At 50.6% G+C, this 15,011-nt stretch overlaps 1 protein-coding gene across 1 annotated transcript in view; it reads left to right on the top strand.

Moving 5' to 3' along the window:
• Positions 1-15,011, top strand: part of LOC148453970 (uncharacterized) — a 110,705-nt gene that overhangs the window by 16,022 nt on the left and 79,672 nt on the right. Inside the window, exon 4 of the mRNA XM_088461438.1 lies at positions 130-213. Within this exon, the coding sequence (XP_088317564.1) occupies positions 130-213 (84 nt within the window). The remainder of the gene's footprint in view (positions 1-129; positions 214-15,011) is intronic.

Raw genomic sequence — 15,011 nt, 5'->3', positions numbered from 1 at the left:
TTATTGTATGTATAGTCTATGGAGAACCAAGGTCATACAAATGCATAAATCTATCTTTGTTACAAATAGATATAATCCAACACAGTTTATTCTATAGTTAAATTCTTACCATGTAATTAACCCTTATAGGAGGAAACTCTCGATTGCGGAGAGGAGACTTGCACCTTGATCTGCACTGGGCAAACCATAGAGACACACCAGTGCAAAACTAAGGTATTTTAAGTTGCACTTAATAAATGAACACCTGTGTGTACTTTTCACCTGTTGGGTACCTTTTTATTATCATAAACCTAGAACTAAAGAAAATGCAGGTACAATAAATAGCTCTAAAAAAAAACACGTAGCCTCTATGAATTGATATCAATAATACATTTAAAACAAACTGTATAAGAATGTGTATACACACAACACACACCAGCCATAACATTAAAACTACCTGCCTAAGTTCTGAAGGTGTCGTTTTTTACCAGCACATGCCACAGATATTTAATCTTATTGAGATCTGGGAAAATCGGAGGCCAAGTGAACACTTCGATCTCTTTTGTCATGTTCATCAAACTATTCCTGAACAATTTTAGCATTATCCTGCTCAAAGAAGCCACTGTCATTAGTGTATACCATTGCCAGGAAGGGGTGGAGCTGGTCTGCAACAATGTTTAGGTAGGTGGTATGTGTCAAAGTAACATCCGCATGAATGCCAGGACCCAAGGTTTCCCAGCAGAACATGGCCCAGGTTATCACACTGCCTCCGGCTTCCCTCCTTCCCATAGTACATCCTGGTGCCATCTCTTCCCAAGGTAAACACACACACCCAGCCAGTCCATATGATGTAAAAGAAAATTAGATTCATCAGACTAGGCCACTTTCTTTCATTGCTCCATGATCCAGTTCTGATGCTCACATTCCCATTGTGGGCACTTTCTCTGGTGGATGGAGATTAGCATGGGCACTCTGATCGGTCTGTGGCTACGCAACCAAATATGCTGCGAGCGATGCACTGTGTTTCGCACTAATGAGCCTTGGGTGCCCACGAACCATTCGCTGGTTCACCAGTTGTTCTTCCTTGGACAACTTTTGGTAGGCACTAACCACTGTATACCGGGGACACCCGACAAGTCTTGGAGTTCGTCTTGGAGATACTTTGATACAGTTATCTAGCTTTCACAATTTAGCTCTTGTCAAAGTTGCTTAGAACCTTACTATTGCCCATTTTTTGTGCTTCAAGAACTGAGTGTTAACTTCCTGCCTAATATATTCCACCCCTTGACGATTGCCATTGTTATAAGATGATCAATGGTATTTACTTCACCTCTCGGTGGATTTTATGTTATGGCTTATGGGTGTATAAACTGATGACTGTGCAAACAGTCTGAATAAAGTGTTATATATTCTGAATTCACACTTGTGAATTATTCTATGTACTCCATATACAATTGTGATGAAGCAATCAAATGCATAGTGATAGCCACGTTTTTAATGGGTGGCAGCAACCTTGTTTGAACTACAGCAAGATACAATCATCTGAAAAATAAGGGTACCTCCTGGTGCAATAACATACAATTGTTCACCAAGGGTGCAAAAAAAGCAAACCGGTGGTCCCGTAGCAAAATTAATGAGTGACCTAGTTTATCTGATATCTCAAAAACACTCCGTGGACGATTCACCTTTAAAATACTTTTTTTCTTTAATGCAAAACTCTATGAATTCGCAGTCAGCACAGTGAAGAGAAGTTGTTAGTGGCCATCAGAGTTCTAGCTAAGCAGCTTCCGTGTTTGCTGTCATCAAGATTGGAATAACAAATACATAGTAAAGGTAATTAAGGCTGATATTTTGGAAAATTTAACAGCTTTTCATTTAAATGTGAGTAGCCACTTTATCACTTGGCTTGAAGGAATCTTATATGAACAGGGAAGACAACCAGCTCTATTACTTAGAGGCCCCTCTCACCACAGTGTACTATTTCCCAGAGACACATTTGTTGGGGCTTTTACACGTTGCAAATCTAAAAGTCCTGCATTTAAAAAGTAGCTATAAGGTCTGAGTCAATAAACCATTACAATGTGGCAGGTCCCCACAGCCTTCAGCATCAAATTTTCTCGTTCTAAGATTTTATAAAGTGGATAGTAGCATTTAATGGCGTTCCTGCACAAAGTGCTTCTAGTATCTAGAGCCCCCATAGCAAACAATACAGTTCACAAAGACATTAAGATTTAGGTCTACTTCCTGCTATTTATCATTCAAGTAGGAGTTTATCTGGTGAAAAATTGTCAGATTACTACACTAGACTGAAGCTTCCAGGAAAGCTGGTAGCCAGATCTGTAATAAGAGCATGTAGTCCGACCCAGTCAGTACTCATATTTTCATTTTACATCTAACCTGTACCAGTCAAGGATTTATTGTCTAATATTTTGAATTGGCCCAAATGGCCTTGGAATTTGTGCACTAGGAAGCCCACCTGGGTCTAAAATGTTGGCCCCGCTATACAGCCTTCCCAAACTGGAAGAAGAAAAGCTTTAGCAAGCCACTTTGTTTAGTCCTCTAAATGCCATGATTCTTGACTCGAGTCTAATGTGAGGTAAGTATGATATGGTAATTTCTGATTTTTCTGGTGGAGGGGCAACAAAGAACCCATTTTAATAACGTGTCCTGTGGTTGATTTTTAACCATTCAAATATCAAGAATCAGAGTGACTGTCCTACTGTGATTAGTCTCACCGTTATTTGCTTACTGTAATGATTATGCCTAACGTCTCGGACACTTCGAGCAGGACAAAAATTTCTGCTTGGCATATTATTGTGTGGATCGTTGGATACACTTACTACCAGTCTTTTATAAAGAAAGCAGTGTACTTGTGGTGCCTTCTGAAAATGATTTAAGTACTTCTCAATTATGCATGTTGCCTGAATGACTGGCACCTTTAATGCCTTGGTCTTGCTATCTTTAGGTTATACCAGAATACCTAACATCACCATAATGTATGTGAATGCTGAAGTAACTGGTTCTTGGGGAAAAGTGATAATCAGGTCACAGAAGACCCCTGCTGTTGGGGTATCATGCCTTTCACAAATGTTTTCTCCTTCCCAGTTGAGTTGTACATTGCTGTTGTCAGTTGAAGCTCCAGTTAGGTTGTTATAACCTGGAGAAAGTGGGTTCATAAAAGGAAAAATGGACTAATGCTGAATACACACTGGCTGGTATCGCCCGTTCAATTCAACGGCCAATATATCTTGGCTGTGTCGGTGGGTGTGTGACATGTCTGTGAATAATGTCATTCACAGACCTATTGCGACGGCTGTGCAGCACAGCCCGATGGCCGTTCTACATATATATCGGCACATTGTGCTGTGACTGGGCAGTCAGCCGACCGCCTGTACACTTGTTGCAGAGGCCGCAGGTTACTGACATCACAACTGAACGGGCACAGTTGTGACATCAGGCACGACACATCGAACAGACGACGATTGGTAAGTGTGTATGCACTGACCAATCGTCAAATAGAACGGCGGATCGGCCGGAAGGCCGATCTGTCGGCATAGTGTGTACACAGCTTAAGGCAGGACTCGACATTTTTTGTAAAATCTAGGAGCCAGCTTAAAAGTTTAGGAGCCAGACCATTGTCCACTACCAAAATATATGAAAACTTGAATAGACCACTTCAACATGCCCTATCAATGCCCCTCAACCTCCTCACATGCCAGCATACCTGCACCAATTCATATTACGCCACACACTATGCCCTAAATTCATATTATGCCATACACTGTCATAAATTCATTGAAGCCTATTCACGCTACTACACACAACAGAGACCTATTCCATGAATTAATAAAGTGCCCACACTTAGAGGAGCACTAGCAATAGTTTATCTAGCACTAGCTAGCTACAGGGGTAGGCCACATGTGGCCTGCTAGCTGCTGTGGAATTATTCATACCAGCATGCCCTGCAACAATTTCCCTGCTTGGGCATGTTGGGAAGTGTAGTTCCACATCAGATGGAATGCGACATGTTGCCTACCTCTGGTCTAGCATGTCTCGGACATCTCTTTTATGGGGTAAGTATTGCAGTCCTTACATATATGGAGATTACACTTTGGGTTAGCTGGATGGCAGGTCTCAGTACAAAGGTGGGGGAGGCCGATTTGTTCAAGCAACCCCCTCCTCCAGAATAAGGCCTTTCCTCCCCATACATAACACCATAGGGCACATGGCAGGACAGAGGGGCAAATTGGTGAGTGGAACATAAATACGGGGGGAGCAGTTATTGGTGAGTGGCATATATACAGTGGGGGGCAGTTATTGGTGAGTAGCATATATACAGGGGGGGGATTATTGGTGAGTGGCATATATACAGTGGAGGGCAGTTATTGGTGAGTGGCGCATATACGGGAGGGGGGGAGTTATTGGTGTGTGTGTGTATAATATATATTTCTACTTCAGGGTCCATAGGGGGTCCACAGGGTTGACCTTGGGTATAGGTTGGGAACCAAATCCGGGCACCACGCAGTTAAAGCTTTTAGCTCCCAGGATGCACTGGGTCCACTCTCCCTATAACCCCACCCCCAAGCCAGAGGCACCTCAGTTTAAGTTGGTGCCCGGCCGGAGTCGGGTCACCGTTAGCGCAGGGGGAGCTGATTAGCAGCCCCTAAGCTTATTTTATTTTTTTAGGGACAAAGTTTTTTTCATGGACTTTGGACTCTTCAGAGCGGCAGCGTCGGACTGTCCATAGGACGTCTAAGCTGCCGCTCCGTCACCCCGCTGGCGCTGAGACGCCAGTACAGATCTGGGGATCTCAGCGGGACCCCAGAGTCTGTACTAGCCGGACTCTGTGGGCGCCCAGGACTGCTGCCGGATCCACGGGGAGCAGGTAAGGTCGCGGATCACCGCTTGCGGTGATCCGCGCATTTCAAATGCAGTCCTGTGCCTCCGGTCTCAGGGGACAGACCGGAGGCGCCGGCAGTGGCGGCGGGCCCCCCATACCCCGTGTGTCCACTAGACCACCAGGGACTTAACGATCGGTGCAGGGAGCCGGCGTCCCGGGGGTTAATAGCCGGCCAGGGGAGGCAGCCTTCCCTGTTACAGCGGCTCCTCCCCTCAGCTCAGCGCGCCTTTCAGTATCCATAGTCTGGCGTCGCTGAGCTGCTTCCTCCGCGGGCCACGCTTCCTCTGAGGTCTCCAGCGGCCATTTTATCTCTGTGGTGCAGCAGAAATCTCTCAGGATGGCAGTGAGTCCAGTCCCCCTGCGTACCTCACCATCAGGTCAGTGTACACAGCGCTGTAGCCTTCCCAGACACTGAATCTGGGCAGTTGAATGCAGTGTAATAGTGCAGTATATTATATGACATGTTTATGTATATATGTATATATCTGCATTGTATGTGACTTATGCTAGTGCTGACTGTACTTTATTCTCTCACCTGTCAGTGTATATCTATCCCTTTTCTTTATCTGCCCTAATACAGCTGTACTTAGGGTGGTTCTGAGACCTCACATTTATATACTTGTTAATATTTGTGTGGTTTGTCACATACTGTTGCGTGCTGCACGTTGCCATATTTTAGATGGAACTGTGTGTTGCATACGCTGAAAATGGGTCCCTGCAGCTAATTTTTGGCATCAGTCAGGACCAGTATAGTGCTGCTTAATATTTCCGCCAAGATTGGTCAGATATGTCTGACCAGGAGATAGAGCGTTATACTGCACCCATTTTTACTATCCTGCAAGTCATGTGCTGCAGGTGTTAGTGCGGAGGATTTGACTCATAAAGGGTTCTGTATGTGGCGTCATCTGGTGCCGGCCTCTTTCACGACCCCCTTGGGCGGTTTGTTTTCTCGGGATCCTCTCAATTGCGGATCGCCGGGCGGGCCCCATTGTTGTACCTCACTTGGGGTTACTTCACCATACTGCCCTTTTCATCTCAGGGTATCTCGCAGCTTCTTGCACTCTTCCCCTGTGACACAGACTACCGCTCCCTGCAGGGGTTTTTCGCAGTATATGAATTCCCCCTGGTGCCATAATAGTCTGTCATTCCCCTTGCAGGGATTACCACAACAGCCACCCTGGGTGGAAGTCGTTTTTCTATGAAACGCAAATTGGCGTGGTTGACGCCCTGTGGTTACTTCCCAGTTGGCTCTGCCGTGAACTGGGTACTGTTCGGGGCTCTTTCCCTCTTACACGGGGGGAAGCCTATTTCAGGTATTATTATCCCTGCTTTAGGGCTGGTAGCAGGTCCATTCTGGTTAGAGTGAATGTTGACCTGCACCTGTATCATACACCCTCAGTATTGCGTGCCTTCGGGTTACCTGTTGCTGACTAGCGGGTGGATCGCATAGCGGGACTCTGGCTGTTGCCAGATAGGAGGTGTTACAACAGTGTTTGGCCTCCTGTCCCAAATTCCCTGAGGGTCATCACGAGCCCCTCCTGGGGGGGATGGGCGTGTTACTCGTCTGATTACAGACGTTACTACGCCTCCCATTCCTGCGTGGTCGGATTCTTCGGATCCGTAGGTGGTAACTCTGCCTGAAATCAGTATACTTGCTTTCAGGAGTTGTTACCCATCCTACCATGGCTATAGCATGGTTGGTTAATACTATTGCATATTGGGTTGATGCATTTGTAACGTTTTTTCCCCTCCAACACGTCGGGGGTTCAAATGTATTTGGTCGCTCATGTAATATATGCAGTTGTCATAGGTGGACATGCCTATATTGGATACCAGTCTCCTAACTTTCAGAGTTCCGGCTGCGACTGTATCCTCCGTAATACCCTATGGCTGCGCTCTGAGAATGCAGAGGTGCAGATACCATCTTTAGGGTTGATATTGTTTGGTCCTGACCTTGACAAGATTGTAGTAACATTGGCAGTATTACTAACGACAAGTTTACCGCTTTCAGCTATGCACACTACAAGGCCTCAGACTAAGTCTATTAAGTCTTTTTTGTCCTCTCGGTCAGCCTAAAGGTCTGTTTCTTCGTAGACTGTCGGCATCTACAAGGGCCGACATATCCAGTACCGAGCAGGCCTGGACTGCCAGCCGATCCTGCTTCTGAACCTACGGATATCTCTTCAGTCTGACGGGACAGGCCTACAACTGGGAGATACCGATTTTCTCAGTTCGCCCGGTATTAGTGTCAAGTTGCCGCGGCTACGTGGGTAGGAGGGTACGCCCTCTTTACAAGGGCCTTACAGATCCAGAAAGCTATGCAGTTGTTGCGGTAAGCGGAGCTAATTGGGCCATCCCCACTATCTCAGTGAGGGACTGGTTGTTCTGTTTTCTTTCTGGTGCGGTGGCTGAATGGTCCTCTTTGGCCTGTTCTCTGTCTCAATTCCCTGAACCAGTTCCTAAAGCTACCTGGGCTCAGGAGGAAATCCCTATGCTCCATCATACGATGTTTGGAACCTGGGGACTTTAGGGTATCACTGGATATACAGGACGCGTGCCTACGGGTACTTACAGAGACCTTTCCTCAGCATGGGCTGAGGTTTGCTGTATCACAGCAACACTTACAATTTCTACTTCAGGGTCCATAGGGTATCCACAGGATACCTTGGGGTATAGGTGTGACGTCAGTCGCAGGGCACCAAAGAGTTAAGCTTTCAGCCTCCCAGGATGCACTAGGTCCCCCTCCTATACCCCGCCCCCGGGCCAAGGCACCTCAGTTTAGTTTGGTGCCCGGCCGGAGTCGGGAGCACCTGTTGGAGTGGGGGCTAGAAGAGCCCCTGAAGCTTTTTCTTCATGCAGCTGTGGCTGCACATCTGGATGAACAGCATGGACAGTCAGTCCTGACGTCCATGCTGTCTTCCCTACACCCCGCCGGTACCAGAACGCCGGTACTGATCCGGGGATGCTGGTGGGCGTCTGGGGTCACAGCTAGCGGTGACCCCAGATGCTCCGGACCATGGCCGGATTCAAGGGGGACAGAGGTAAGCAGCGGGGTCCCGCGGTGGGTCCCCGCTGATCACATGGTCCTAAGTCCCCAGGCAGGGGGCTCCCTGGGGACTGGCTGCAGCGTGGAGCCAGGCGACCAACCTGCGCTTCCACTACCCCCTGGGACAGCGGACCGCAGCAGAGCGGTAGCGCTGCGGCGTCCCAGGGGTTAAATGCATGCCAGGGGAGCGCGCCTTCCCTGTCTCACAGCCGGCGCCTCCCCCGCTGCACACAGCCCTCTCTGCATGCTGCCGACTGGTCCTGTGGCAGCGCTCCTCCCCCAGGCCAGCCTCCTCTCTGCTCCTCGGCGGCCATCTTCTCAGAACGCATGGTGAACGCTGCTGGAAGCGCTGGACGGAAGCATCCCAGTGGTCTGGGTCCCCCCGCATACCTCTCCTCCGCTGTGGCTCAGGTCTGTGTATGCAGCGCTGTGTCCTACCAGGCCCTGTGTCTGTGTAGTTGAGTGATCAGCGCTGTTAGTGCAGGAATTGTTATTTCTCTGCATTGTATGTGACTGTGCTAGCGCTGCCTGTAACTTTTCTTCTCTAAACTGTCAGCTTTATTACTGTCCCTGTTCTTCTGCTAAAGCCCTTGCGGTGCGGTGCTGCAGGGTGGTCTCTCGCCTATTTAATACTTAATTGGTGAGAGAGGTCACATACGTGGTGCCATCATGTCTGAAAGTGATTTTCCCCTCCGGCTACAGTGTACCACATGCAAAGTACCGTTAGCGGAGGGGGAGGGTAGCGCGGAGGGCCTTTGCCGGCAGTGTTTGTCCATGGCGCGGCCTATTACGGTTACAGCACCGGTACAGGAGCCGCCCTGGGCTTGTTTCGCTCAGGCGTTAACAGCTTTAGTGGGCCAGTTAGCTCCGCAGCCAGCGTTTACTCCGATGGGTTTGTCCCAGCAGTCTGTGGTGTCGTCACCCATGCAGGGGTTCCCACGACAATTGGTGGTACCCCACAGTCTCCCTATTTCCCCGCTCCCGGGTTCTCAGGAGCCAGCGTGGGTTAACTCCCTGACGAGTTCTGTACAGCACTTGTCGAATGTGTTGCAAGGGGAGTCTGTGATGCGGCCTCATAAAAGGCCGGTGGCGTCTCTGTCCGCTCCTTATGAGGATGACGAAGGGACGTCTGATGATGGGGAGATTCTGGATCCTTACGATCAGGAACCTCTCCATACTAAGGACGCTGATGCTAAGTCCAAAGTATATATTCCTGGACTTATTCGGGCGGTCCGCACAGCCTTGGTGATTGAGGACGAAGTTCCCCCAGCGGCTAAATCTAAGTATGCCTTTTTCAAAGATGTGAAGGGCGATGCCACAGTCTTTCCTCTTTCGGGTCAGTTGGTGGACCATTTAGAGGAGGCGTGGAAACAACCTGGCAAAAGATACCAGCCGCAGAGACGCCTGGCGGTGGCTTATCCGTTCGCGGATAATTATTTTGCTAAGTGTGAATCCCCTCCACAGGTGGATTCTCACGTGACCCGTCTTGTCCGTAGTGCCACATTGCCGATGCCATCCATGTCCTCCCTTAAGGATGCTACGGACCGCAAGGTAGAAATCTGCCTGAAGTCCGCTTATTCCCTTGCAGGGGGGGCAGCACGGCCGGCTATGGCCATTTGCTAGGTTGCCAGAGCGATGGAGCGCTGGGCGGATTCATTAGAGGCTTCTTTTGAATCCGACTGTCCGGCCGAACAGGCGGAGTTGATTGGCAATCTCCGTGATTCGGCCACCTACATCAACGAGGCGGCTCTAGACATTAGTACTCTGGTGTCTAGAATTTCTTCAGCAGCGGTAGCTGCTCGTCGCACCTTGTGGCTGCGATCCTGGAAGGCGGACGCAGATTCCAAGAAAGGTCTGGAAGCGTTGCCGTTTACCGGAGAAGTTCTCTTCGGTCCGGATCTGGATAAGATTGTGGCCACGCTGGCGGCAGCCAAATCTGCTTGTCTCCCGTCGGCCGCTGCTCCTTCTGGTTCGGGACCATCGTCCTTTTGGTCATCTAGGGCCCAGGACAGGCCAAAACCACAGTCGTTTCCTCGACAGGCTGGCCCTAAGAAATCGGTCAAGCCCCGGAAGCAGGCATGGAGTACCAGACGTCCGGCCCCCAAGCCAGATGACAAGCCTGCGGCCTGACGGTCCGGGCCTCCCTTTGGGGGATCCCAGGATGGGAGGCCGCCTGCTACAGTTCGCCCAGTGTTGGTCGACCACTACGACAGACACTTGGGTTCTGGAGGTGGTTTCCCACGGATACGCCCTCTCCTTCCGGCACAGACCCCCGGCTCGCTTCTTCACCACGGGTCTCCCATCAGACCGGAACAAGGCTACGGAGCTGCGGAAGGTATTGCACACTATGCTCCAGGCTGGAGTTATAGTGGCGGTTCCATTCTCCCAGAGGGGCCAGGGTTTCTATTCAAATCTATTTTTGGTACAGAAACCCAATGGGTCATATCGTCCGATTCTCAACCTCAAAGCACTCAACAAGTCTTTGCGGGTCCCGAAGTTTCGGATGGAGACCCTACGGTCCATCATTCTGGCGCTGGAACCTGGGGACTACTTGGTGTCATTGGACATACAGGACGCTTACCTGCATGTCCCTATTCTTTGGCGCCATCAACAGTTCCTCAGGTTCGCAATCAGCAGCGACCACTTCCAGTTTCGGGCGTTACCTTTTGGCCTGGCAACAGCACCACGTGTTTTCACCAAGGTGATGGCGGTCATGGCGGCTTCTCTGCGGCTGCAGGGAGTCCGCATGTTGCCGTATTTGGACGACCTGTTATTGGTGGCAGGATCTCCAGAGCTCCTGTTACGCCACTTGGACCTGACCATTGCACTGCTGCAACGGCACGGCTGGCTAATCAACTGGCAGAAGTCCACTCTAATCCCGTCTCGGAGGATTCTGCATCTTGGAGCCTTATTGGACTCGGGACAGCAAAGGATCTTCGTGACGGAGGACAAGATCTCTGCTTTACAGTCAAGGGTGCGCAGTTGTCTGCACAGCCGCCGGGTGTCCTTACACTCGGCGATGAGGTTACTGGGCTCCATGGTGTCGGTGTTCGACATGGTGGAATACGCCCAGTTTCACTCCAGACCTCTGCAGCACCTGATCCTGTCCAAGTGGAACGGGCTGCCTCAGTCTCTGAAGTCCCGGACGATTGTGTTCACCCAGGAGGTTCGCCTGTCCCTTACGTGGTGGTTACAGACGACCCACCTCAACAAGGGACGTCCGTTCTGGGTTCCAAATTGGGTCCTGTTGACAACGGACGCCAGTCTTCGGGGCTGGGGAGCAGTTTCGGGTCCACACTTGTTCCAGGGCAGGTGGACGCCGACAGAAGCGGAGCTTCCAATAAATATCTTGGAACTCCGTGCGGTCTTCAATGCTCTCCAGCAGGCACAGCGGTTTCTCCAGGGTCGCCCGGTGCAGGTCCAGTCGGACAACGCTACCACCGTGGCCTACATAAACAGGCAAGGAGGAACTCGCAGTCGGGCGGCTCTCGTAGAGGTCTCTCGGATCCTGTTTTGGGCGGAGCGCAATCTTCCGGCCATATCAGCGGTCTTCATCCCGGGAGTGCTCAATTGGGAGGCGGACTTTCTAAGTCGCCAGGACGTTCATCCGGGGGAATGGTCCCTGCACCCGGACGTTTTTCAACTACTGGTGGACAGGTGGGGTCTTCCAGAAATCGACCTCATGGCGTCCCGGCACAACAACAAGTTGCCGGTGTACGGGTCTCGCACAAGGGACGAAGGGGCGTCTCTGGTGGATGCTCTGTCCGTCCGGTGGACGTTCCGGTTCGCATACCTGTTCCCTCCGGTCTCCCTTCTTCCACGGGTAATCCGGAAATTCAAACAGGAAGGAGGGACGCTCCTGTTGATGGCTCCCGCGTGGCCCAGACGGCACTGGTTCTCAGACCTTCAGGGTCTGTCCGTGGACATTCCTCTGCGGTTGCCGCTACGACCGGACCTTCTGTCTCAGGGTCCTTGCCTTCACCCGGACCTGACTCGGCTGTCTTTGACGGCGTGGCTGTTGAGACGGCCATGCTGAGGTCCCGGGGGTTTTCCAGCTCTGTGGTGCGTACCATGTTGCGAGCTCGGAAACCGTCTTCCGCGAGGATATACCATCGCGTGTGGCATACGTTCTTCCAGTGGTGTCGACCGAGAGGTTATGCACCGCGGGAGTTTCGTCTGTCTCGGATTCTCGCCTTCCTGCAAGCGGGACTAGATCATGGGCTTCGCCTTGCTTCTTTGAAGGTACAGGTTTCGGCCCTATCTGTCTGGTTTCACCGTAGGATTGCTACAATCCCGGATGTGCGCACCTTTATGCAGGGTGTTCTCCGCATTCAGCCGCCCTTTGTTCCACCTGTGGCGCCTTGGGATTTGGCTGTGGTCCTGAGGGCTCTCCAAGGACCGCCGTTTGAACCACTGGGCTCAGTGGATCTTAAATGGCTAACAGCTAAGACTGTTTTCCTTCTGGCCATTGCTTCGGCCAGACGTGTTTCTGAGTTAGGGGCTCTTTCTTGTAGACCCCCTTTCTTGGTTTTTTATGGGAACAGGGCAGTGCTCCGCACTCGGCCCGAGTTTCTTCCCAAAGTTGTTTCCCAGTTTCATATTAACGAGGAAATAGTTGTTCCGGCCTTTAACTCACCGGGTCTTTCCGTGGGTGAGGCCTCTTTGGATGTTGTGCGGGCCTTAAGGACTTATGTTGACCGCACTTCTTCGTTTAGGAAGTCGGACGCTTTGTTTGTCCTCTATGGCTTCCGTAAAAAGGGTTGGCCTGCTTCAAAGCAAACTTTGGCAGCCTGGATCCGTATGGCTATTTCTGAAGCTTATCTTCATGAAGGCCTACCGGTCCCTCCTTCTCTGAAGGCTCATTCCACTAGGTCTGTGGGTCCTTCGTGGGCAGCTCGACGTGGTGCCTCGGCAGTTCAGATCTGCAAGGCTGCTACGTGGTCTTCTGTCCATACCTTCGTGAGGTATTACAGGTTTGACACCTTCGCCTCTCAGGATGCTTCCTTCGGGCGGCGGATTCTCCTTTCTGCACAGGAGCATCCCCACCCTTAAAGGATACTGCTTTGGGACATCCCCAAGGTATCCTGTGGATACCCTATGGACCCTGAAGTAGAAAATATGAGATATGGTAAGAACTTACCCTTGTTATCTCTATTTCTACGAAGTCCATAGGGTTCCACAGGACTCCCGCCCTGTCGCACCTGTGCTGCAGATTGGCTTTGCTCTGGTCACCGGTTTTCCGTCTCCCTCTGGTGAGAATGTGATTCTTGTATGTGTCCAGATCTTTGTTCTCTCTCTTCCTTCTCCTCCTCCGGCCTATGGCTTGGTAACTAACTGAGGTGCCTTGGCCCGGGGGCGGGGTATAGGAGGGGGACCTAGTGCATCCTGGGAGGCTGAAAGCTTAACTCTTTGGTGCCCTGCGACTGACGTCACACCTATACCCCAAGGTATCCTGTGGAACCCTATGGACTTCGTAGAAATAGAGATAACAAGGGTAAGTTCTTACCATATCTCATATTTTTTCGGGCTCTGCCTGTTGGGACTGTCCTCAGCCCCACAGGGGTTTACCAGCGTTTTGGATTTTCTGACAGTTCTTCTGTTCAGTATATCCCAATGCTCCTGTACCTGGACGGCCTCCTGCTCTTAGCGGGATCACCGGGGTACTTTACGGCCAGGTCAGGATGACTGTGGCTTCTTCAGGGTGCAGACGTTTAATCAACGGGGAAAAAGTCCTCCCTGCATCCCTCTCTGGGTATTCTTCATCTAGGATCCCTGCTGGATTCTCAGAATCTGAGAATTCTTCTGGCGTAAGACGGAATCTCCTCTCTTCCATTAGGAGTACATGGTTGTCTGCGCAGTCGACAGATGTCTTTACACTCTGGGATGCATGGTGGAATGGGCTCAGTTCCATTCCAGGCCTTTCCATAATTGGCTCATCTCCAGATGGAATGAGTTTTTTCTGTCGGATAACTGTTCAAACGATGATGCTCTCTCCGGAGGCAAGTCGGTCCCTGTCCGGGTGGCTATGGCCATCTCGTCCAGGGTTTTCTTTGCTAGGGACAGTGTCTGGACCGAATCCTTTTCAGTGCAGTTGGACATCTGTCGATTCCACCCTGTCAATTAACTTACTCTGGCATAACTCTTGTTTCCCGGTGAACCTGAAAAGGTTCAGTCCGACAGGGTCAGGACAGTGGCTTCCTTTTTAGCAACACTGTTCGTTGGGTGGCAATGACAGGTATGTCACATATTCGGACATAGTCCGAGGGTCTCCTCCCGACCATCTCGGCAGCGTTCATTTCAGGAGCTCTCCATTGGGAAGCGGGAGTCCTCAGCCGTCACGACGTGCATCCCGGGGACTAGTCTCTTCCCCAAGAGAGGTTTCATCTCCTGGTGAGCAGGGGGGGCCCCCCTGAGGTGACCCTCATGGCCTTCTGACTTTATCACACTATGGTGTTACAGTTCAGCTCTGGGGATTCTGAAGCAAACTTCAGCGACTCTTTGTCGGTGAAGTGGTCCTTCCACTTTGTGTACCTGTGTTCTCCGGTCTCCCTTCTTCCTCGAGGTCTTTGGAAGTGTTTTCAATCGAGACGGAGATGCTTTCCTGCTGGTGGCTCCTGATTGCCCCAGATGTCAGGGGTACTTGGATCTTCGGAGTCTCTACATCGATACTCCATCCCTGATGCTTCACTGCCCGGACCTGTTGTCTCAGGGTCCTTGGTTTTGCCTTGTACCTGGGTCGTTTGTCTTTGACTGTGTCCTTACAGTGGTCTTACGGCTTCCCTGGCTTTGTCATCGTTGGAATGATTAGAGCACATGGATCAGCTTTTGCTGGGACCTACCACAAACTGTGGCAGCCATAAATCTTATGGTATTGTACCTGTCGATACAATCCTCCGGTGTCCAGGATTTCCAGATATTCTGGCATTCCTTCCGGCTGGCTTGGGTTTCACACTTGGCCTGGTCTTCCTGACAGTGCGGATCTCTACACTGTCAGTATGGTTAAGATATGGAATTGCTTCACTCTGGTATCCAGTTCATCCTTTGGAGTGTTTTTCTGGATTATGCCTCCATTTGTCCTCCCTAGGG

Source organism: Taudactylus pleione, unplaced genomic scaffold (assembly GCF_031769625.1).
Source record: "Taudactylus pleione unplaced genomic scaffold, aTauple2 ptg001049l, whole genome shotgun sequence".
Classification (NCBI taxonomy): domain Eukaryota; kingdom Metazoa; phylum Chordata; class Amphibia; order Anura; family Myobatrachidae; genus Taudactylus; species Taudactylus pleione.
Note: the sequence above shows the minus strand (reverse complement) of the source record. Positions and strands in the feature narration are given on the sequence as shown.